A 23,962-nucleotide genomic window follows, 5' to 3' on the forward strand; every position below is an offset into this window, starting at 1 on the left:
TGTTCTGCTTGAAGGGACAAAATGAATATCTGAAAGGTTCATCAGACCACAACTGTGCAGCTCAGCCGCCGAAAGTGTGCCCTTTTGAGGCTGCCAGGACACTAAGGCTCAGTTTCATAGTGCAACTGCCAAGGATGCTGCTGGTTAAAACCTAACAATGCTTTGATCTTCTTGTTCGATATGGGGGCATCTCGAGGTCCCATATGGCCCGTGAAGGGCACCTGGGGAGAAATGCGCCGGAGAAACTCTGTTGCCGAGGAGGTGTAATTCGTGATTTCATCGTTGACCGCATTGAAAATCTGAAAGCCGAGGCCGTCTTTTTGGACAGCAAGATCACACATTTGTCCCAGATCCCTGGCGTCTGTGTACGACCAAGCGTGCGGTGCCCATGCATTCGGGCTCTCTACATAGCTCTTGAACATCTCCTGTTTGTATTCCTCGGGGGCCACTACTCGGCCGATGCGCAGCGCGTAGATATCGTTGCCGAATCGGCGAGCAAAGCCACGGGCAACACGCTCACCGCACACTTTTGAAATGGCATATGTGTCCATGGGATTGGCGTCGGCTTCCTCGTCTACAGGATATGAGGGGTACTCCACGTCCCCCTCGGCGTAGCTCACTCCATACACCGTGATGGAACTGGCCGTGACGATCTTGTTGATGCCGAGTCGACAAGCAGCTTCGATCACATTGTATGTGGACAAAGTATTTCCGCGGAAGGTCTCATTATCAGGAGCAATCATATTGCGTGAATATCCAGCAAGATGAATCACAGCATCGGGCAGAAGACGCAGTGGCTCACGGAATGGTTCCGTGAGATGAAAATGGGATGTGAATACGCTGTAGACTTGACCGCTATCGGTCAAGTCCACTCGTAGGGTGTGGACACGCTTGGCCAAATGATCTGGTAATGGTGCCAAATCGAGATTCAGGATATCATGGCCCTTGTCAAGAAGATACGCGATGATATGCTGGCCGGCCTTGCCTGAGCCTCCCGTCACGATGATTCGTTTTCCCATTCTCACGATGGTGCGATATGCAGAAGAAGACCATGGACTGCTCTTGAAATGGATGATCAGGCAGAAAGGGAAGATTCTATTCAACGAATCTCCGCAGATATGAGGATCAGCACAGGTATTATACTGTCCGAGACAACTCCAATTCTCGGGCCTTGAACTGCCTACTTGAGCTCGACTTGAATGCGGGGAGGACTCTTCGGGGCGTGATCTGCCGAATGCTCGTCCCCCATGTCTCTAGTACTCCACAGTCCTCTGCAGTGAAGGCGACAGACAAGGAGACATGACTGAGTGGCTTTTTTTTTTCGAACCATCCTGAAGATGTAATGTGACCTCGGCTCAGCTGTCTCTGAGCCCTGGAGCAGGCCACGTAGTTCCATGGTGATACTTTATCGCATGGACCTTTCAATCTCGACTCGGAGTGTCATTGTCCGGATTGAATGACTCTCGGCTTGGGCTATTGGAGATGCCGAGGAATCCAAGTCTCCAATTGGATGAGAGGCCTGTGAATCTTCCCCGGATCCAGTCCACTTCCAGTACTTGCCAATAGGAATGTCTCTTCCCGAACTCGAATGAGTAATTCCCAAGCGTGTGGATGGACTCTGGCTTGGCGAAATGGAATAAAGGAAAGCCGAAATCCAGCTGCGAGTGAGCTGATGAAAGAGAATCTCTTCATATCTTTTCTACTTGCATGAATGATTGAGATCACTGTAGCCGTACCAGCATCCTTCATTCAGTCATGTCGTGCGCCAAAAAGTCCTGCGAAGGTTGCTCCTGCAGCAGTAGCACCACTGCTCAACAGCCTGTCGAGATTGAAGATTGCATCAGCGAATTGCAGGCGCTTCGTCGACGAAATCAAGAGCTCGAGACTCGTCTAGGTCTCAACGCAGAGCAGAATGCACCGAAAATCACAAAGACTCCCGGTCGCACTTTACGGTCGGCCGCTTGGTTCGACTGTCGCAGTGATCCAGGCATGACGGCCATCTACATGGAGAGATACTTCAACTTTGGTATCACTCGGGAGGAGCTGATGTCCGGCAAGCCGATGATTGGTATTGCGCAGTCGGGATCAGATCTCGCGCCGTGTAATCGGCACCATCTTGAGCTGGCGAAGCGGGTCCGAGAGGGCATTCGCACGGCTGGCGGCATTGCTATCGAGTTCCCCACGCATCCGATCCAGGAAACCTCAAGACGGCCAACGGCGACATTGGATCGCAACTTGGCGTACTTGACCCTTGTCGAGATCTTGACGGGGTATTTCTTGGATGGTGTGGTTCTTCTGACGGGATGTGACAAGACAACCCCCGCATGCTTGATGGCCGCTGCTACTGTGGTATGTTCCCATTGAGTAATGAGACTCCAGTCAAGTCTGGATTGTCAATTGACACACGAAGATAGAACATTCCAGCAATCTGTATGAATGTTGGACCCATGCTCAATGGGTACGCCAAAGATACCCTCGTGGGCTCAGGAGCTGTGCTATGGAAAGGCAGAGAAATGTACGCGACGGGCGAAATTGACGAGCATGAATTCATGGACTACATTTCCCAAAGGTATGCCTGCTATTTCATTGTTTATCATAGGTACAGGCACTGATTTCCTCGCAGTACACCGTCAGTGGGACACTGCAACACAATGGGAACAGCATCGACGATGAATGCTCTTGCAGAAGCTCTCGGCATGGCTCTGCCAGGGTCCGCCGCGATTCCTGCAGCGTACCGACATCGAGCCCAGTGCGCCTATGAAACCGGGAAACGGATAGTGGAAATGGTGCATCTTGATCTCAAGCCAAGTGACTTGATGAACCGCAAGGCTTTTGAGAATGCGATCGTCGCAAATGGAGCCATCGGTGGCAGCACCAATGCTCCTATCCATCTCAATGCGATCGCCCAACACATGGGTGTCGAATTATCGATGGATGACTGGGACATTCATGGATCGCATATTCCCCTCTTGTTGAATATGCAGCCATCCGGCGAATATCTCGGCGAGGAATACTTCCGAGCTGGAGGTCTTCCCGCGATCATGGCCGAACTTTTGGACGCAGGCAAGCTGCATGGGGATGTCTTGACATGTAATGGTCGCACAGTCGCCGAGAATGTCAAGGGCAAGCACTCGTGGGATCGTAAGGTCATCCGTCCCTATGAGGATCCATTGATGAAGGACGCAGGGTTCGTCCATCTCAAGGGGACATTATTTGACTCTGCGATCATGAAGACCTGCGTCATCTCTCCTGCCTTCCGCCAACGGTACCTTTCCAACCCGGACGACCCGGATGCCTTTGAAGGCCCCGTGGTCGTTTTTGACGGCCCGGAGGAATATCACAGCCGTATCGAAAATATGCCTGAGATCAACGATCAGACTGTTCTGATTATGCGTGGCGTTGGTCCACTCGGTTACCCCGGTGCTGCAGAGGTTGTAAATATGCATCCGCCAAGTCAACTTCTCAAGAAGGGAGTCGACGCCTTGTTTTGCATTGGTGACGGCCGACAATCTGGCACATCGGGGTCTCCATCCATTCTCAACGCTAGCCCGGAGGCGGCAGCAGGTGGGAACCTGGCAATTCTTCGTAACGGGGACAGGATTCGCATCGATCTGCCAAAGCGGCGAGTGGACATTCTTATCAGCGAGGAAGAGATTCAAGAGCGGAGGAAGGAGGTTTTCTCAAAGGAGTATCCTCTTGTTCCGAGTAGCACACCCTGGCAGGAGATCTTCCGGCAGGAGACTGATCAGCTTTCAGCTGGTATGGTGTTGAAGAAGGCAGTCAAGTATCAACGGCTGGCGCAGACAAATGGTCCGCCCCGGCATAATCACTGAGCATATTCGATGGTATATCAGGCTTGGCCAATGATTGTTCAACGTTAATTTCTATGAGAGCGCGGTGGAAGGTCCAATTGTTGAATACCTATCAAAACGGCATGCGTGCCACACAAATATATTTAATCTCATGAAATGTTAATGAAAAGCAAATTTTGCATGACCGTTTTCGTTTCAAACGTGAGTTTCATACAATAGTAAGAATGAGCACAGCCCGACACATCAACACGGCTGACGCATGGTCGACAGACTAGAGAGGCAAAACAATCGTTTCTCCACAATGAGAACCTTCCAACCGTTCGATGCTTCCAAATCAGGAGTCCCGCCTAGGTCTGCGAAATTATACAAGACGAGTGGACCTTCACTACACATACACAGTCGTTGTCTAAGGAAATTGGTCCATGAATTTTTTTTTTTTTGGCGCAGCCTATAGTCAAACCTCACCGGGCATCATTGTTCCGCGGGGGGTCTACAGAAGTGAGGCGATCTGCCGCTTTCGGGGCTTGAAAAATGATATGGAAACTTTGCTGCGTGGCAGACGTGAGCAGGGTGATAGTGCTCTATACTGCAATTGTTTAATAAGCGAGTTTGGCCGAGTGGTTATGGCGTGACGTTTAGGTAATAAACATTACGACCGTCATGGGTACGCCCGCGCGCGTTCGAATCGCGTAGCTCGCATTTTTTTGCTTTGCATTTTGTTTTTGCTTCACGTTGAGGCACGTGGAAGCCATGCAAAATAGAGGGACGACTGCTCTATATGAAGTTTAGACAATGATGACATGGTGTTTAATCCAATACGTCCACGGCGGATACTGGTTTTTTCTTGTCAGACGACCATTTATCGGAGACTTCGCCTTTCAAGCGGAGCTTGTAAACAAGGTTGAATGTTTGTACATGTGCACCCAATTTATCGAATCGACGGCTGAAAAACAAATCTCGTGAATTGACCTTAATATACTACAGACTGAATTCCGAGTGCTAACTGCTTCTCTCACCCATTCACTCATCACACTGCTCTTTTGCGACCCTCTTTCCCGCTTTAATTGCCTTTGAGTCTCATCAACGCCGAACAATAACAGTCTTCTCCTATTGAAATATGAACAAATAGATATTGCTTTACAATCTCCCTGTTTAAACTCGAACTTGAACCTGCCAAGGCAGAAACAACTCAACTCCTGCACTGACAAAGGCCACAGATGATATCATAGATTTCTTTTGTTCTCATGATCTTGTCTAGAAAACCTCGAATCCGCAACGAAATACGTACCATGTTGCTGCGACTGGTCCATATTCTTTGACTGCACTTTGTCTCACTATGAACCGTCCCTCCTAGGTACACAGAAAGCAATCAGCTCCACGGGTTGAAGGGTGTCCAAGTGTCTCGGATGATTGCGAACTTCTTCTAATCCACCCAGGCGCCGGCAGCCAGAAGAGGAAGCATTCAAATCACCGTGTGCGAGTAGTTTGGAATGACTACCAACATAACCGGACGATAGACCGCGATATGTACAAGCGGCTGTGATAGCGGACGGAACACTGTCTGATCTCAACGGAGAAGTGTGGCCCATCAACCAGCTGGCGCTAGCTCATTGCTCGGCGGAATCGTAGAAGTGGGACCTTCTGGCTCAAAGATCATCTGCAGACGTGGATTGCCCGTTAAGCAATGTCAGGCCTTAGGACCCGGATGTGATGTGAATGCTCAGTTCTCAAATGCCCACCGCACGCTATATAGAGGACGCCCGACCTCACCTAACAGAGGGGAAACAAGCGCCGCACCTCATGTCACAAGGCTAGAGCTCAGACTTATTTAACGGCGCCGGGTGTCTAGAGCATGGAGAGACGCAAGTCATCTAAATAGCCGCCGCAGGAGGCCATTGAGCTCGTAGAAAGAGACGATCAGTCAAGATTCACCAATATGAATCAGCCATCATAGATGCAAGTAATTTGACGTTACCTGTAATACGTAGGTGACAAGATCAGACTAAATAAGATTGATGTCAAGTTTAGCGCCCTGTAGACCGAGTTAGAGGGAACGGGACGTGAAATGCATACGCAAGAAGAAGGGCGTGTTTGTCAGCGAGTCAACAATGAAAGACAAGCTTGCCCACTGCTCCGTTAGATTGATAGTTTGGCCCATCGTCACCATGGACAAGGCCTTGAGAGAGGTGACCTCTAACAACTGGTTATAGAAGTTAGCCTCGTCACTGACAGTGGAAGCACCTGCATCGAGTTACCTGTCGATTATGACCTGGATCTCAGACCGAAAGAAGCGAGTGAGGCTGGTGTTGGCTGTTGTTCTTCATCGCCAGAGCAGATAAGGGGATAATGAAAGAGATGTCTCATCGGAAAAGTCCTTGGAAGTACCCTCGCAAGAGCTTGTCGCTGATGAATAATAACCTTTGACACAAGATCCAAGTACAGTGAAGTTACGCAGTACTGTAACTACATCTCAAAGGCAGCCAATTGCGAACTGATAAATGATCTTTTCGTATGGCAGGATGATACTTACATGAATAACGTGGCTCTAATAATTACCTTCAACCATGGGCAATTGATAACCTCGCAGGGGTCTCAGACTATAGACATGGGAATGGGCAGTACCCTGTGGGGCTGTTGTTGTCCACCAAAGTGCGGGGAAAACTCGGAAGTTAGGGCTCGGTCCGATGGGATCAGCCGCCTCATGCCCGGGCCCGCATGCCATACAATTCGATTGGGATGATTGATCAACGTAGCTGAACACTCATGGCTCGAGAGATACAGTTCTCCGGGGCGGAATGATGTGTCGTTCGCTCTTATTCATGGCAAGACCACATCTTACCCATGTAACACTTCGTACCAACACCACCAATTCTTACGAGAGGAGGATCATCGCTTAGAAAAGAAATCAAAAAAAAAAAAAAAAAGAAATTGAAAGAAAAGAAACAGCCAGATTCTATGATGTTGATCTGACAAGCTATTTACATGAGACCATGGTCAGGATCAACCTAGACCACCCCTTTGTCCATGGCCCTTTTCTCGAGATAGCCCATGTTAACTATGCGCTCCGTAAGATTGTAGTACCTTTCTAAGGAATCATCGTCTCCCGGTATGAAGTCCCAGTCGTCGTCTTCCACGAAAACCACGCCGGGGCCCGCAAGCGTCGCGCTGTCCTCCTCTGGCACCAACTCACATCATCATCCCCCTCCTCGTACCCCCCCAGCCCCAAGGAGACGCCCTCTACCTCCACTTCCTGCCTCGAGGTGCTCCAGGTGGTGGCCCGAAGGTCGCACTCCACGCCGGCATGATCACCGACCCATCTCTCAAGACGATGGGCTGGGGAGTGCTGGGCCCCTGGTCGCGAGGGGTACTGGGACCCCGAGGCATCTCCTCTTGCTCCTTGTCGTTGGGGACTGGAGTCCCCCAACTCAGCTTCCCTCGAAGCTCATCTCCAGGCGCCGGTTCCTCTGCTCTTCTCTTGCCCTTCTTCGGGGCAAGCTTCGCCGGCGTCTGAGACACCTCACCCTCCTCCAAAGGCCGACGCTTTCGGTCTGCCACGTCCTGCGTGTGGACAGGGACGCTGCCAGTCGCCAAGGAAGCAGGCATGACTGGCTGGCAGGGGACAGTCGGGTCAACTTGACCTTGCTCACTGCCCAGGCGGTCGAAAAGATCGTCCTTGATTTCAAGCCATTGCTCGGAGGCGTGAGTGTGGATTGCCAGGACCCCGGCGCTGAGGGGATCCGTGGCGAAGGAAGCAAGGAGGGCGTCCAGATAGGCGCCGAAAGTTGCTATTCAGTTCGAAGAAAGCGATAGTGAGTCTGAGGTCCACCAGGGTAAAAGTATCTGGGCATGATGCTTAAAGACTTACCAGGAGCTGCATCAAGACGAAGCTTGTGCAGGGCGAGGAAGAGGGTGTCCTGCGTGAGGACCAGGTGCAGATACCACGGCGTAGTGGTAAGCGGGTCCACCACGAAGACCAGGTCCGCCATCAGCTCACCGAGCTGCCACATCACCGCCACGATCGACTTGGAGTCGGGGGAGGACTGCCCCAACAGCCGGCTGATCAGATCAGCCTGACCCGAGACGGAAAGGTTGTCATCCGGGTATTCAGAGACCAGCTGCTGAATGTCGGCCCGGGAGAAGAGAGAGAAGTTGGCGCTGGCCATTTTCGTCGACAGGGGTCGGAAAGAACGTGGGTCAAAGGTTGAGTGGTGGTAAGGTGGTGGTGGTGGTAAGCTAGGCGTGGAACGGACGGGGTGAGGAGAGAAAGGAGAAGCTGGGAGGCGAGTTGGTGATCTTTATACTCCAAGGGTCTCTCTCTCTCCACAGATCTCCAGGCTCCAACGGTGCGCGTGTATCATGTGCTACTTCAATAGGCAGAGGTGCAAACGCAAACAATTTCCGGAACGGGCAAACTGGAAGCATATGGGTGATCATACAACAGGCAGACCAGACATCCAGTGTAAGACAGAAGCAAACAATGTAGGGGCACAGTGATCGCCTCCCCAGCTCCGTAGTAATAAATCAATATCTAGAGTGCGTCTTTATAGGCCTCCAATCTGACTTGGGGAAGCTTCGCATCGAAGAATGAAGTAAATGTCAAGTGAGAGCTCTCTGTGTGAGAACTGATCTATCAAGTGCAACCTTTCTGTATGGGAAGTGATCTATGGGTGAGGCTTTCAGTGCTCACCAACCTGCGAAAATTCAGCATAACACTGCCAAGACTGACCCGTGGAGTCTCATCAACGACTGCAATACTAATAGAAAGCTTGTTTAGAATAAGGCTCAATTTGGTAATCTACAACTGCATTGATTGAACGGCAGCCTGGCTCGATTACTATCCCGTGATGGGCGAGAGCGCTGCCTGTGTTCTGGATAATGTTTGTTTGTTTCTCCCTAGGCTGCGACTTCTGGTGTTTTCTATGATATCCAAGATGAATAGTTGACTCGTAGGCCTATATCGATATGAATGTTTGCTAGTGGGTTGACTGACAACTATATAAGCCCCCAATCTCTCTCTCCTCTCTCATCTCTTCCTCCTTTTCTCCTAGGGCTCGCCTTCCTCCACCTTCTCTCTCCACCGTTGTTGGTTCCTCGCTCCTCGCTCCTCCGTCCTCCGTCTTCTGTTCCTCGTGGCACGTCCTGCCAAAGATGGCTTCCTCTCGCTTGCCCTCCTTCTCTTCTGGCGATATCGTGCAGCTAGTCTGCCGATATGCCCCCGCCTCCACCGACCTGCACCATCGCGGTGAGGTGAAAGGCCTTCTCGAGCGCGTCGTCGGACAGGACGACTTTGCTGCAGTTGTCACGAAGTGGCAGCTCAGCTACCTGGCAGCCACTGTCACCTGCTCCGTCAGAGCAGGGGGCTGCCAGTCTTGGACCATGAAGATGGTCATGAATCCAGCTTGCCTCTGGATTGGCCTCTACTCGGCTCCTTCTGTCCCCCAGGACAGTCAACGTAAGTATAAGCCTCCGCGTTGTGATGGGATTAGTCTGTTGTGATCTTAGACTGACGTCTTGGTTTTCACAATCAACAGGCTCTTCAGAGGTTTCCTCTGAGAGCTTCACCGGATGCTCCTCCATGTCAGGCCTGCTCGAAGGGATAACAGCCTTGCGTCCACTCGACTTTCACAACGAGTGGAGCCCCCTCATCCGGGGTTTGTCGGCTTTCCTGGAGAACGCGACTCAGGCCGACACTGAGGACGTCATGCACGTCGATCCTGTTGGCTCCGTCGACAGCTCAGAGGACGACGCCATGACAATCGATGAAGACGACATTTCCAACGTCGACATCGACATTCGGGACTTTCCCACGCCTCCTCCCTCCGACGCGGACATCGACCTCTGGGACGCGCCTTCCCCTCCTTCTCTGGACGTCGACATCGACATCCCTGACTCGCCCTCGCCTCCAGTCACGGATGTCGACATCGACTTTCCCGACTCGCCCGCCCCCGCCACCACCGACGACGACATGGTGAATATCCGTCTGTCACAGACGGTCTCCAGTCGGTGGTTCCCAGACCGACGCTGCGACTCCCTCAACTTCTCGGGGGCTCCACTCCAGGTTGGCAACCTGGACGTCACGGATCGCGCGCGCTGGGTCCGCAAGAAGCAGAGCAAGTCAATCTTGCTGGCTGCTGAGCGGCGGCGGTGGATTCGGGCTGGGGACAAGCGACGGGCCTGGATGGCTAGGAATTTCGTCGCGTTGGTTCGAGGCAAGCCCGTTTGAGGAGGCTTGGGATTGTTGGAGAGCTTGGCTGTCTGGGGGACTTGGTCTCTTGTTTTTGTTGTTTGGTCTTTTGTCTTTTTCATCTCTTGTTTCTTGTTTCTTGTTTCTTTTTGTTTCTTGTTGTTTCTGGATCTGGGTCTTGGTCTTTGCTTTTTCGTTTCATTTTGATACCCTTGTTTTGTGTTGTTGTTTTTCCAGATTGATCCTCTTGTGCTGCGTTCTGCGTGGTTTCCAAATTGATACCCTTGTTCGGTGTTCTTGTTTGTACCAATTCGATCATTCGTCCTTGCCGTTTTTCGTTTTTGTTTCATGTCGTCAAGATACCCCTGTTTCCAGTTTAGTTTCTGCCAGATCCAGATTGTTTTTTTAGTTGCTGCTTGAATTCATCTCTCTTCTTTTTCGTCTTCGCTCTACTTTTGATTTGATTGTCACGTCCCATTCATTGGTAAGTATTCGTAGGTGATCTACGAGAAGGAAAAGAGAAAAGGAGAAAACACAGTTTGATTGGTGTAAAGAAGATGGGAGGAAGAGTGAGGCTATCTAATATGGGTTGTGGGTCCCTCGGTGGTGAGGCGGCAGAATCATCCAAACAGTAAGTTGGGCTCGAAGCCATGTAGTCTATTGCTTTACGCTGTAACATTATCAAGTCTATCATCATGTTCATCATCATGCAAGACAACACCGGCTCCTACCAGAGGAGCAAAGAGAAGCCAAATTCGCTCGAATTTCTAACCATCAGTCAAAGTAATCCTGCGATCTACCCCTCGTTTGATAGGCCTCATCTTCGCGCTCGCTGGGCAGGACCACAGCACGATCCAATTTGTATGGAAGACCACGATGGCGGCCACGGATCATCATGAAGCAGATGACTAACTTGCTGAAGACGGAAAAGGTGCCCGAGAGTGATGTGTTGACCGTGGGGTAACCTAGACTCAGTCCGACGTTTGCACTAGGGGAAGACGTTAGGATGATGGGAACAATGGTGAATTCACGCAAGTAGGTGAGTACTTACTATGCAGATGTGACCTCGAACAGAATCGAGAAGATGGAATACGCCTTGAAGTTTGGAAATCAGCATGCTGGGTCATTGCGAAACGTTGAACCTGGAGACACTCACTGGAATAGAATTGTCGGCAATCCGACCTGACTCTGCAATAGAAATGCAGAACACGCCAAGGAAGATGTACCACAGATCGAAACTGAGCTGGTTCTGGATGTGTTTCATGATGTAGGACTTGCCGTTGCTTTCATCCGGATCCGAGGAACTCTCGTAGATACCGAGAGAATTTTCCTCGTACACGTTTGACGCACGAATGCTGATAGCAATCGGGAAAATCGCAATGTACATCATGACGAGTAAGCTGAACTGAACGGCGGGATTGACGTCGGCTAGGTTGAAGGTTGCGCCTCCTGTGTGGCGAGCGTTTGCGGCTTGGAAAATAGCAGCAAGTACACGGGGGCCCGGCGCAAGATCGCTGACGGCCGGATTGTGCAAGTCCAAGACAATGATGAGGATTACGTCGATGGAGTTCATCGCCAGCAAAATTCCAAACAGGATCCAGGTTGGTCGACTTGGGAACAGGAGCGTGTAGCATCGACGTGGATGATCAAGGAGGAAGCTCAAAGGCTCTTTCATCGATGACTTCTCCGGACAAAGCTTGAACGTGATCCAGATGATCAGTCGGAGGAGGCAGGGATAACAGGTATTTCCAGCAAAGGCCAGGAAACTCATCAAGATCATGGGGAAGGTCGCGTCGCGGAATGTCACCATGGAATCCGGGGTCAACGTGAAGCCCAGATTGTCCACCATGCTTTGGGCAGAGTAGAAAGCCCTGAAGTTTCCTCTAAATTAGTTCCCTGAGTTTCGTCTATTCCAAACGAAGGAGTACATACCACCAAACATTACCTTGACCGCACTGGGCAAGGTACTCGCGGTATTTGGGATCACAGTGCAAGATCCAACCGACGAGGCAAATGGCGCCGAACAAATGCAGACCGAAAAAGTAACCAGTCACGATTCTCAGAAGAAGCTTCAAACTGCGATACTCGATACCACCCAGTCTCGCCTTGTCCTCTGCTGTCAGATTGTAGAACTGAGAGTTGCGGCCAATCGTAGCTTGCGAAGAAATATTTGGCAGATCAAGTGGCTTCTTCTCACTGGGTGCTGGTCGACTACTCCCTTGGGTGGGCGCGTTGCCCAGCACAAAGATCGAAGAGACAGCGCGCTCAACAGTGCGGCTGCGAGAGCGCGAAGCTATACTCCTGGTAGACTTTTGGCGCTCGAGGCCTCTCTGGTTTCCATCTTTCTCTGCTCGAATCAGTCAAGAACTCAGTTGTGCGATCTCGCGACCATGGAATGCCTGACTTACCATCCTCGTCCTCGGAGCCGTATCTCTCATCGACTTCCGAAAAGGAGAAGCCTATCTCAAGACTATGAGTTAATGTGCCACGGTATAAGTTGTGGGATCCGCAGTGGACCCACCTCGGTCACGTCGCCAGGGAGGCGGGATGTACAACGCTTTGTCCTTGTTTGCTGCTGAAGGGTGGCTATTTTCGGCGAATTGAATGGCAGAAGGTCTTGCTGGAGTGACTTCAGGCACCTCAACATTGGACTCGATAGCATCCGCACTTGCAATGGAAGAGCTTGTTTCTAGCGCATCAGACGCAACGCTCTTTGCTTCACCGAGAGCTCGTGTCGTATCGACTTTTGGCGCTTCAGCGTTATCCTCCGCCGGAGGTTCGGGTCGCATGTATTTGGGTGCTATGTAGCCCAGAAGGGTCCGAGTCAGCCTTAGCCCTGGGACTCAAACAGATTATGATTGTGAATCTCGGCACGACACATACCAACTTTTTTCAAGTGTTTCTCAAACCACCTGAGGCGGAATACAACGACGAGGATGTTGATGAAGCCGATGTTTGTGAAAATGGGAATCAGGTAGATATACACCTGTTGGTAGGTCTTTAACTCCTTGACATCGACCCTGTTGTGGGCGCATACATGCAGTCGTCAGCCCTATGATTTAGCCACACCACAGCAACTTTGATCCAGCATGAACGAGAGCTTACGTGTTGAGGCCCGATTCAGTCGAGGCGCTTGCGCCAAAGAAGTAGGCATCAACGGCTGCGAGGTTCCCATATGGATAGATGATCGCCAGGCTCAGCAAGCCCATGAAGATGATCCATGTGTCTGCAAATCACGAGTCATTAGATGGTGTTAGTCGATGCGTCAAGAGTTCCTTGCATGAGAAAAGAACTCCATGCGCGATGCACGTACAATGCAGGGTCAAGAAATTGACCGGGGGCTTCCACATGGTGGGCTTTTTGGTTGGAACTGGAGGATCTTTAAGGCCTTGGATCGCACGAAGAAAAAATTGTGTAGCCGGCGGCTGTGCGATTTAGAGCTATATAGCTCGTACCTGGCTCTTCGCACGTCAGCGAAAGTGGTGTACGCCGCCGTCAAGCGTCCTCGAGTGAATGCAACGCCACAGAAAACCCGATGTCTGCGGGATTTATCTGGCGAATCAAGAATTAAGCTCTTTTCTTAGTTTTAGCGTGATCCATTTGAGTGGGGCCAGCCGCATCAGGCCAAATCTCCTAGATCTTTTTTTTCTCTTTGGGAGGGGTTCGCGGGCGGTGGCTGTCGGGAAAATCGCGCTGCTTCACTTTATACTATCAGTATTTTGCGTGCGAGGGGTCAGTTGAGAGTCTCAAAGTGAGGTATGATAGATCTCTTCTGAGTTCAGTCTACTGCTAATATGGCTGCTGTTGTAATATTCTCGTAGGTGATTGAAGGGTCTTGTGGCTGTCTACCTATACTCGATGGATATTATACTATAGATGCAATGTGATATTCCTCCATGGATTAGACTCAAGTCATCAGCTCCACGTGCATGACATTCTGCCGGAAAATGTGGGCCTCGGGTTGCTCTCCTCGCATTGGGCTGAGCCTCGTTCCCGCCCAGATGGAATAGGCACGGTTTAGTGTTTAGTGTTTACTACATGCAGATATCACAACAAAAAATTCGACTGCGGCACAACGACTATCGGTGGGTTCATTCGATTTATTTTTATGAAGAAGAGAGCGGTGGGAGATCGAGGAGCGCGTAGTTGTTTTATATACCTCTTTCGAGGTCCCAGATGCTCATGTTACGCGCGCAAAACCCGAATACAGCACGTACCACTACCAAGTTCTATTGAGTAAGGGACTAAGGCAGCCGCATAGCGTAAGATCGGTAATAACGGCGGCCCACGTGATTTTCGTGAATTTTCATGTGGTCCCTTACGACTCTTTGGCCAGATTTGTTCGCTCTTAGATTGACCAGAATAAACAACAAATAATGTACTCAGCAATTTTAACACGGTTGCATGGATGCCCTCGTATATATCTCCGCGAATCCACAAACGAGAGGTTCCTGCTACATAATTGAGTCACCTCTGTGAGGTTTCCATACGGTCAACGCGGCAAATATCTGCGAGTTTGCGACTCAGGACGCGGACGATCAACAGAGGAACAGACTAGGCCCGGACTGGCAGGTTCATCCTCAAATGTCGTACGGCGGCCACAGGGAAAAAAAAAACAAAAAAACAATCCAGTTCCTCGAGATTCCCGGCAAGGCACCAGTCCTCGCACAGACCAATTTCCCGATGGAGAGATTGTTCTAAGCTTTACTGAAAGAAGGAACACCGCGGACAGAACCGAAGACGGTTCTGTCTTCTCCATGAGCGATTTTCCGTCCTGCTCGGTTCCATACAATGTGCTCGGGTTTTCACTTGGTGCCAGAATCTATCTGAATTTTCTACTAGGCGATTTTAGGTCAGATCTCGGTCAGCATGGCCATGGCTGTGTTTTTTGGCGTGCAGGACTGGGCTGCCAAGCGATGTACAGCTTCTTGATGGATTGGGCCCATTAGCAACAGTACATTCCTATTCAAAGATTCATCAGTCACACGATCGCAGTCAATTCATTGGTCTAGACCTTCAGCTTCGGTCCTTCTTTTTCCCGGCACATGCCTCCGCGTTGAATAAAGCACTCCGTCGCAGCTGAATTGGAATCCAATCCGGGCCTCTTGATGTCGCAGAATCTCTCTGGTCTTCTATCTACCTACGATTGAAAGTCATCTTGTCTATGAACGGAAATCTCGAAGCATTAAGAAAAATTCCTGGATAACCAAGCTCTTCCAAGCTCTTCATTTCTAGATAAACACCTGCAGGAATCAGGCGTTTCATGTCTTCGCTTGATGAAAAGGATGCTCGGCCAAATCACTTGCCGTCTCCCTCAAGTTCGGGTGCCATCCAAGCATTTCTGGGCAAGATCCAAAGAGGATGTCTTCTCTCCGAAAAAGACATGAAACCGCGTCGGATAAGTTGCGCTCAAGGATCAAGTCTTCGTAGAGGAGGCGGCCTATAACATGTTGACTTTGAGAGCAATGCAATATCGAATGCGAAGCTCAACACAGACCTCTCGCACCAAAAATCGGTCCACGCAAGTACTCCTCCGCCGTCTCGCATACCTACCCGGCCGGCTTCGCGACTGACAGGATGCGGGCCACGAGTATGGGCTCGCATGAGTTGATATCTTTGTAAGTTACTCGGGGGAGGTGAACCGAGTAATGGGATCATGTTGGCGATATGTCATTTAGCATCGTAGCGACCATCTTGATCATGGATGTGCTGGAACAGCTCCTTGCCTTCAGCCATATCCCACAGCTACCAAGTCATTAGTGGATGCAAGGATCCGACAGGAGCACACGACTCAAGGATTCCAAAGGTCCCCCAGACATTTGCTATCCATGACCCAGTATCACCTCAGGTTCCCTAGCCCGATAGTGGTCTGCCTGAAGAGGCCAAACGCCACAATGATCGTCTTCCTTGAATGAGTCTATCAGTGTTCGAAGGAGTGACTGCCCACGATTTGATGGGTCTGATGTAGCAATCATCCCCGTCTCTTCACCAATAAAGGTGCCGGGAGGTAAACGTGATCCGGAAGACGGGATGGAAATTAGTTTCTTGCGAGGCAGAGTTGAGAAACGACGAACGAAGGGCTCCTTTGCGTTGGTTACAGAATGCTGCTTTGTACACCGAGAAGACGGCGTGAGATGGCGTGTGTGTAGCAGCGGCGTCGACATCAGCTTCTACAACTCTTTCGCTTAAGTGGTCACATGCTATCTAGCCACAGATCAGCACGTGGACGCTTTTTGAATTCCAGAGCAAGGTGGCATCCGCAACAAGATCATCCTGAGATCTGCATCCAATGGCAATGATGAGATTACTTTGGGAACCTTGAGACATCACTGATGCATCCACACGTCAATGGGGATCCTGCCAGCCGTTCTCTCCGCAATACCCGTCGGGATCAACAGTGCGGCTATAAAACCTGAGGCAGTCAAGTGCTTAGTCATGTAGCGGTTATCGGAGCTGCCTCAGGTTGCCATCGGCCCTTCAAACTGATGTGGAGCGTATCATTGGGGGCTGGTCCCGTTGGGTTTCCCCCCAGAAAGATGGAGAACGGCCCGAGGTTGAGCGGCCCCGGCTTGATGATTCAATGCGGGCAATAATCAACATTACCTGTCCATTGCCGCTCTTAAGCCTTCACCTTCCTCTCTCTCTTTTCCTCTTCTTCCCCATCCCTGATACGACTGATCGTCGATATACACAGGCAGCCAGCAAGATGTTCCGGTCTGTTGCGCGACGACTTCCGCGTCAACTTCCCACCACAACCGCCCCCCGACATCTCGTCCTGCGCTCGTTCACGTGCGGTTATCCTCGGATGTCATCATTGCCCGCTGTCCAGCCACCAGTGTCAACGGCACTGCCCTCAGACGCATACCAATTGCTGTCGACAACGGAAAAAGCTGGTGCTTCAGAAGATGCTCTGTACGAGCAGCAGATTCGGGATGTGGAAGCGTGGTGGAACTCTCCTCGATACGAAGGGATCAAGCGGCCCTACTCTGCGGCCGACGTGGTGAGCAAGCGTGGCTCGCTACAGCAGACCTACCCTAGCTCGCTCATGGCGAGGAAGTTGTTCAATCTCCTGAATGAGCGCGCTGCTGCGGGGGAGCCGGTGCACACGAGTAAGTATTCCCCAATTCTACATTCTCCGCGCGATGACTTGGGTACACGCTAACGCGGACTTCGACTCCAGTGGGTGCCATTGATCCCGTCCAGATGACCCAGCAGGCTCCCAACCAAGAGATTCTCTATATCTCGGGATGGGCGTGCTCCTCTCTGTTAACAACGACCAATGAAGTTTCGCCGGACTTTGGTGACTATCCGTACAACACCGTGCCGAACCAGGTGCAGCGCTTGTTCAAGGCGCAACAGATGCACGATCGGAAGCAGTGGGATGCTCGGCGCAAGTTGACAGCCGAGGAACGGCAGAAAACCCCCTATGTGGACTACTTGCGCCCAATTGTCGCAGATGGAGACACTGGGTAAGCAGAGATGGCACGCTCCCCAACAACAATGCGAAAGTAGTCTAATGAAATTTTCGATAGGCATGGTGGTCTGTCAGCAGTTCTGAAGCTCGCGAAGCTTTTCGCGGAGAACGGTGCCGCGGCAGTTCACTTTGAGGATCAACTTCACGGTGGCAAGAAGTGTGGTCACCTGGCAGGCAAGGTCCTCGTACCTATGGGGGAGCACATTAACCGTTTGGTTGCAGCACGTTTCCAGTGGGACTTGATGGGGTGTGAGAATTTGGTCATTGCTCGCACTGACTCGGAAAGTGGCAAGCTGATCAGCAGTGCCATTGATGTTCGCGACCATGAATTCATTCTTGGTGTCACGGAAGAGGTCGAGCCTCTGGCCGAGACACTGCAGGCAATGGAGCGCGACGGTGCCTCGCCTGCCGAGATCGACGCCTTTGAGCTCAACTGGGTCAAGCAGCACAAGCTTGTGACATTTGACGAAGGTAATTGTCCCACCATCATGTGTCTCTCGGCTCCACTGACCCTTCCTAGCTGTCGATACCCACCTGGCTGCTGAAGGTGCTTCGCAAGCCAGCCGTGATGCCTACAAGTCCGAAGTTGAAAAGAATCCCGATCTATCCATCTCTCGTCGCCGTGTGCTCGCCAACCAGTACACCAAATCGCCGGTTGTCTGGTCATGTGACAGTCCTCGCACTCGCGAGGGCTACTACCACTACCGCGCTGGCTTCCCAGCCGCAACCAAGCGTGCGAAGGAGTTTGCACCCTATGCTGATCTGCTTTGGGTGGAGACTGGCGATCCCAACGTGCAGAAGGCCGGTGATCTGGCCGCCAAGGTTCGCGCAGCCCACCCGGGCAAGAAGCTGGTGTACAACCTCAGCCCGTCCTTCAACTGGATGGGCCAGGGCTTCGATGAGGCCTCGCTCAAGTCTTTCATTTGGGACCTTGCGAAGCATGGGTACGTCGAATTCAGTTGTCATTACACTCACCTACGAAGCACATTATTGACATTAAGGAACCCCTCAGATTCGTCTTGCAACTCATCTCTTTGGCCGGTCTTCACACCAATGCGACCATCACGACGGAACTTTCTCGCGCATTCAAGGACGAGGGAATGCTGGCGTATGTTCGCCTGGTGCAGTCGCGCGAGAAGGAAATGGGCGTCGAAGTGCTCACTCATCAAAAATGGAGCGGTGCTCCCTACATCGACGGCATTCTGGGGGCCATCCAGAGTGGAAGCAGCAGCAGCAAGAGCATGGGCGAGGGCAACACAGAAAAAGGTCGGTAGTCTCGTTTTTCGCGGATGTCAAATGATTTTTGAACTAACCTCCTACTATCTAGGATTCTGAGAGATGATATCGCTGGGGGTCTCCAGCGAGTTGGGCTCTGATGTACATAGACAAGCATGCACGACAGTTAGTGTACCAATGTATATTTTGCAAGCGCTCTCATGTACACGGCGATCCAAATCCTCGCCCACCGCTCCCACAAGACCGTTGTTCTGGGAGGTTTCGCTCTCGGCAATGACATCTTCCTAACAAATAACTTTGTTTTCGAGCTGTGTCCTGACGGGCTGCGACTCTACAGCAGTTCGCATGTCCCGTGCACGTGATGTGAGCAATCATGGGACGAAGTACTACTACTTTACACTAGTGTGCAGTGTACAGAATCTCGGATGTGTCGGATGAAGCTGTCATCTAACTTTATCTTCAGGCTACTGTCACCTGCCATCAACCTACCAGCGTAGGCACAATCTTTGGTACGATCCATATGTGAGAATGATAAATACTCCAGGTGGCTGACACTCAAAGAGTCGACAGCCCGGTCTAGTCTTCGGTGGCACAGCGTACTGGACTTTGTGTTGAATGGGTCGCCTTTAGGTTTGTTACTAATCCGAGCTCAGATAGTTACCCATTGACTAGATGTTCAGAAAGCTTTGACTACGCCATTATCGAACCGTCAAGACCGATCTGTTTTCGATATTCCCAAACCCGACCGAGTGCTTAGGTACCTTATTTTGGGACCGGCTCATTTGAGTTTCTCCACACCAGCAGAGCAGCGGACTACACCCCATCCACCCTGCGTCCACTCACTTGGTATTTCGAGGTGCCAAGAACATGCAAGGTTCATATGGGGCTCATGCTGTAAATCTCGCATCGCCAGTGAGGACGGAGAAATGCTCCCTGAACGCCCTTCATGTCGACCACTTTCTGGGCCTGGATGTCGGTTGGTCCTCTGTTGCCATTGAGATCATACGAAGTCGTGGCGAGGGTCTGGCGGCGCCACCTGGCAATACTTTTGGGTTCTTATCAAAGATGGCGCCTGCCCTCAGACCGAGGATTTGAGATGCTCGATCATGAGAATGAACATTCACTGTTATTACTCTCATGCTCAGCTGAAAGCTGCTTATGATCTCACTGTGGACTTGCGCCTTCTGAGAACTTCCGCCGGCATTGCAAATCGATCAGCTGCATTCAATTACCATTTCAGGAAACGGACACTTCGGGGATTTCTCAACGCCCATTCTTTTTTGAAAGAACTCTGTTCAGGCGCTGTGACAATGCGTCACATCGGCACGTTTCGTCAACGATTCACCTAGGCAGTTGTTTCCTCCGCAAGCTGTCATGACTACGGGGACCGCGCAAGATCAAGGTCCCAAAATCTTGGTGGTGTGCTGGATCCTGGTCATCGTGCCTGGCCTCATCGTCGGCTTACGATTCTATTGCAAGGTGATGCTCAGCCGAGGATTCGGCTGGGATGATGCGACGATCTTAGTAGCATGGGTAAGTTTGACGAGTCTGACCAGCTGGATCAATGAATTTTCACGCAGAGTTCATTGCGTTTCCATCTTACCTTGGGCTTACTTTTCTAATATGTTTTCTATCTAGACTCTCCAGCTTATCTACACGGCGATGATCACCCAGTCAGTCAAATTAGGTGTGGTCGGGAAACATGTTAACTCAATACCAGCTCGCGAAGCCATCCCAGAAGCTCTGAAACTGGTATACATCTCATTTGTGATCATCATCATCGGCTGCGTTCTAAGTAAAACCTCGTTCGCTCTCACACTTCTACGAATCATAACGAAGACCTGGATGAAAGTCTTACTATGGTATATCATTATCTCAATGAACGCGATCATGTGGCTCTGCGCCATTTGCTATCTGATTCAGTGCTCACCGACTGCCGCACTGTGGGATATCAGATTGATGAAGACTGCGAATTGTTGGCCGACTATTGTTTTTGAAGCCATCGCGCTTGCGGCAGGAGGTGAGTCTCTAGTTGCTATTTAATTCAACTCACAGCTTAATATAGTTTTCCTTGTTCTTGCATCAACTCAAAGTCGGCTAATGTTCAATTTTACTCTCAGCTTATTCTGGTCTCATGGACGTGGTTCTCGCTCTTCTTCCCTGGCCCGTGATCTGGAAATTGCAGATGCGACGCCGCGAAAAGTTCGGCATTGCGCTGGCAATGAGCATGGGGATATTGTAAGATCTCTGCGTCGACAAAACTCATCAATTAACGCGGAGACTAACTCCAAACGAAGTGCATCCATAACAGCATTCATCAAGACTTCCCAACTCGTCAACGTGGCTCATCTTCATGATTTTACCTGTACGCCAAAGACACACTTCCCACCCCATACCCAGTTCCCAACAGTATCTCTCCTCTCCGACGGACCCAGTAACGAATCATCACAAGACTAACAAAAGACGGAGAACACCTAGGGTTCTGCTCCAGCATCGTCATCTGGAGCTCTGCCGAAACCGGCTGCACCATCTTCGCCGCCTCCATCCCCGCGCTGCGCGTCATTTTCGTCCGAATGCGATCCATACATGAACGGTCCGGCGACGGCACCAATGCAGACGCGAATCGTCGCTCACCAGGGAAGATACAGAAGTTCCGACGCCCTCGTGAGTGTACACCCGCACAGCTGGAGTCTAGTTTTGATTCATATGCCACGAGATGTCCGGGGCAGATGACTACTTGTTCTTCTGCGTGGGGGACGACGCGGAGGGATAGTCATGGGAGTGGAGGCGGAATTGGCGATGATCTGGGAGAGGTTGACTTGGGGCAGGATGGTCGTGGGATAAGAGAGACAAAGGAGATTTGTATTACGTATGAGAGGAATTTGGGGCAGAGCGATCGAGTGGACAGGGCTGAGTGGGAGGCTGGAACTGTTTGATAGTCCATTAAGTGGAAGACTAAAGGCGTGCAGTGATGGGAAGGAAGAGTGGATGATATATGGGGCGTTTTGGTTGGAAATTTTTTTTTTTTGGTTTACGACATATACCCCCTGATGAGATGCTTGCTAATCATTGTGCCATTGCTTCGCTATATTCTCAAATGCAACCAAGTCAAGCTATGGTTGAATGTGAAACCGGTACCTTGATGCGAGAAAACGTATCTGAATTTTGAGTCAAGATCGTATGTCTAGGAGTCCTCGGCGAAGAAAATTTAAATACAAATCTTAATAGTAGACACGAGAGAAAAGAGGGAAAAGTAAGAGCGGTTCAAGTTGTTGACATTGCTCAGACTTTAGAGAACAACCATCAACGAACCTGCCAGGGCAGCCACAATCACCGAGGATAACGCAAACCAGCCGCTCACAAAGACAGCCGAAGGACTGGCCATGTGGGAAGCAGCGCCCGAGGTGGTGGACGAGGCAGCAGAACCACTAGAGCCTCCAGAAGAGACAGTCCCGGTTCCTGCAGCACCACCGGCCTGGCTGACGGCGGCCTTGCAGCTTCCAGAGGCAGACTGCGCAGACTGGACCTTGGCCGCACCTTTAAAGTCACAGGCCGTCTTGTCCTTGTTTTGACTCTCGTAGTAGGCATTGAAAGCGACAGAGAGCTGAACCTTGCTGCTACACATGCCGTACGCACCGTAATGGCCGGTGGTGGCGTTGTGTGCGATACCGTTGCAGATGTTGCTGCCGTAGCCACAGACCTGACCGAACAGCTCGCCGTACTTCTTCGAGTTAACCGAGTCACTGACGACACAGCCCAGAGTCTTTTCCACGCAGTCGCAAAGAGACTTGTCAGGGGTCGGGGGAGGGGGCTCGATTTGGCCAAAAAGCTCCCATCGACCGTGGGGCACGCACGGGGAGAGTTGGTGGGCGAATAGCTCGCGCTGTTCACTCCGGTAGCAGTAGCCTTTTGGATCTCGCTCGAGTAGTAGGTGAAATCTGTCAGAGCTGAGACTGAGCTGCCCTTCACGGAAACGAGACCGTAGTCGTTGTCAGTCTGGAAGTACATGTACACGATACCACCACTCCAGACATCATTCATCTGCGGGCCGAAAAGGGCGGGCACATCAGTGAACTTGCGGGGCTGAACCGTGTTGCATCCGTACTCGGAGAAAAAGACAGGGATGGAGTAGTTGCTGTACTCTTGAGTGCGGGCCTCGTATCCAGAGGACTGGAAGGTCTGGTCGCCACACCATTCGTAGATGTTGTAGCCAAAGAAGTCGATCGCAGTGGACTGGTCTCCGCAGTTGAGATAATCCGACAGCAAAGTCCGGATGCTGCTCTGGTCGGTGGTAGCATAACCCACGGAGAGACTGGTACGATATCCCTTGCTCTTGATGTAGGACTTAACATCTCGGGCGGCAGCCCTGACGAAAGCCGCAGCATCGGTCTGGTTCGGTTGGTTGACAACCTCATTGCCCGCAAAGAAACCGATCACATTGTCATACTTGTGGAATGCGTCGACCACCGCGGTATACCGGTCATACTGATCCACCGTCCACGTGGGAGAGTCGGACTGGATCGAGATGTCGGGCGAGGCGAGGTCGGTGATGACATAGATGCCAGCGTCGGCCAATTGTTGCATACAGTTGTCGTGATTCTTCGTCGGGTCGACCGTGTAGGTTCGAATCACATTGGTACGGAGTTTGACGAGGTAAGGGATATCGCGCGAGCAGGCGCTGCCATCCGCAAGAGGGTCCGTGTAGCCCGTGTTGGAGGAGAGGCCAGTTCCGTTGGATCCTCCACCGGCATAGTTCTCTGAAGACATTACCATGAGCCATGCATACAACAAAGCGCGAGAGTGCCGAGAAGAGAGATTGAAGTACCTTGATACGCCACACCCCGCAGATAACTAGAGATCCAAGGTCAGCTTTCTCCATCTATTGTTCATAGCGTGCTTGTGACAGAGGAGAATCCTTACAATTCAGTTCCATTGTTGGCGTAGAAAAACTTCGAGCCCTGTGTGATACGGTTGACTTAGCGATCCGACCGGGAGTCACTGAACGGCCACTTCCCCAAGAGGGCCATACCTTGATGACGATGTTGGGAACACTCGCCAGCGCCGCGGGGGCGAACAGCGACGCTGCTGCGAACGCAGTCAACTTCATGATTGATCAAACGAGTGTACTATTGCAAAGAAAAAGGCAAAGACGATGGACCGTCAATGAGTCAGTAGCGAGCGACCGTGTGGGGAAAGAACAAAAGCAAAGTCAAGGTGAGGAGAAGCCCGGGGGAGGTCTACTCGTCTTATTATTTT

General features: G+C 51.2%; 8 protein-coding genes across 8 annotated transcripts; 4 read left to right on the plus strand and 4 right to left on the minus strand.

Moving 5' to 3' along the window:
- Window positions 1-101: 101 nt before the first annotated feature.
- N7539_004809 (NAD-dependent epimerase/dehydratase family protein) lies at window positions 102-1,019 on the minus strand (the record flags this gene model as incomplete). Its single annotated transcript, XM_056934411.1, has 1 exon — window positions 102-1,019. The coding sequence occupies one exon, from the start codon at window positions 1,017-1,019 to the stop codon at window positions 102-104; it is 918 nt and encodes a 305-aa protein (XP_056789605.1).
- A 736-nt stretch (window positions 1,020-1,755) lies between these two features.
- Window positions 1,756-3,833, plus strand: N7539_004810 (IlvD/Edd family dehydratase; the record flags this gene model as incomplete). The annotated part of the gene is made up of 3 exons (XM_056934412.1): window positions 1,756-2,349; window positions 2,415-2,569; window positions 2,624-3,833. 3 exons carry the CDS (start codon window positions 1,756-1,758, stop codon window positions 3,831-3,833), a joined length of 1,959 nt encoding a protein of 652 aa, XP_056789606.1.
- Window positions 3,834-7,049: 3,216 nt separating this feature from the next.
- N7539_004811 (uncharacterized protein) lies at window positions 7,050-7,975 on the minus strand (the record flags this gene model as incomplete). The annotated part of the gene is made up of 2 exons (XM_056934413.1): window positions 7,050-7,597; window positions 7,678-7,975. The coding sequence occupies 2 exons, from the start codon at window positions 7,973-7,975 to the stop codon at window positions 7,050-7,052; spliced, it is 846 nt and encodes a 281-aa protein (XP_056789607.1).
- A 985-nt stretch (window positions 7,976-8,960) lies between these two features.
- Window positions 8,961-10,035, plus strand: N7539_004812 (uncharacterized protein; the record flags this gene model as incomplete). Its single annotated transcript, XM_056934414.1, has 2 exons — window positions 8,961-9,264; window positions 9,344-10,035. The coding sequence occupies 2 exons, from the start codon at window positions 8,961-8,963 to the stop codon at window positions 10,033-10,035; spliced, it is 996 nt and encodes a 331-aa protein (XP_056789608.1).
- A 735-nt stretch (window positions 10,036-10,770) lies between these two features.
- On the minus strand, window positions 10,771-13,346 carry N7539_004813 (potassium ion transporter; the record flags this gene model as incomplete). The annotated part of the gene is made up of 9 exons (XM_056934415.1): window positions 10,771-10,984; window positions 11,048-11,091; window positions 11,153-11,867; window positions 11,929-12,343; window positions 12,405-12,455; window positions 12,518-12,832; window positions 12,880-13,016; window positions 13,102-13,222; window positions 13,310-13,346. The coding sequence occupies 9 exons, from the start codon at window positions 13,344-13,346 to the stop codon at window positions 10,771-10,773; spliced, it is 2,049 nt and encodes a 682-aa protein (XP_056789609.1).
- A 3,356-nt stretch (window positions 13,347-16,702) lies between these two features.
- On the plus strand, window positions 16,703-18,846 carry N7539_004814 (methylisocitrate lyase ICL2; the record flags this gene model as incomplete). Its single annotated transcript, XM_056934416.1, has 6 exons — window positions 16,703-17,105; window positions 17,177-17,465; window positions 17,529-17,941; window positions 17,991-18,414; window positions 18,483-18,740; window positions 18,798-18,846. The coding sequence occupies 6 exons, from the start codon at window positions 16,703-16,705 to the stop codon at window positions 18,844-18,846; spliced, it is 1,836 nt and encodes a 611-aa protein (XP_056789610.1).
- A 1,234-nt stretch (window positions 18,847-20,080) lies between these two features.
- N7539_004815 (uncharacterized protein) lies at window positions 20,081-21,163 on the plus strand (the record flags this gene model as incomplete). The annotated part of the gene is made up of 3 exons (XM_056934417.1): window positions 20,081-20,239; window positions 20,345-20,726; window positions 20,772-21,163. 3 exons carry the CDS (start codon window positions 20,081-20,083, stop codon window positions 21,161-21,163), a joined length of 933 nt encoding a protein of 310 aa, XP_056789611.1.
- Window positions 21,164-21,995: 832 nt separating this feature from the next.
- Window positions 21,996-23,813, minus strand: N7539_004816 (glycoside hydrolase family 72 protein; the record flags this gene model as incomplete). Its single annotated transcript, XM_056934418.1, has 5 exons — window positions 21,996-22,589; window positions 22,661-23,463; window positions 23,532-23,557; window positions 23,627-23,664; window positions 23,736-23,813. The coding sequence occupies 5 exons, from the start codon at window positions 23,811-23,813 to the stop codon at window positions 21,996-21,998; spliced, it is 1,539 nt and encodes a 512-aa protein (XP_056789612.1).
- Between the last annotated feature and the right edge of the window lie 149 nt (window positions 23,814-23,962).

This window comes from Penicillium diatomitis, assembly GCF_028827545.1.
Source record: "Penicillium diatomitis strain IBT 30728 chromosome Unknown utg000005l_segment0_segment0, whole genome shotgun sequence".
NCBI classification, from domain to species: Eukaryota; Fungi; Ascomycota; class Eurotiomycetes; order Eurotiales; family Aspergillaceae; genus Penicillium; species Penicillium diatomitis.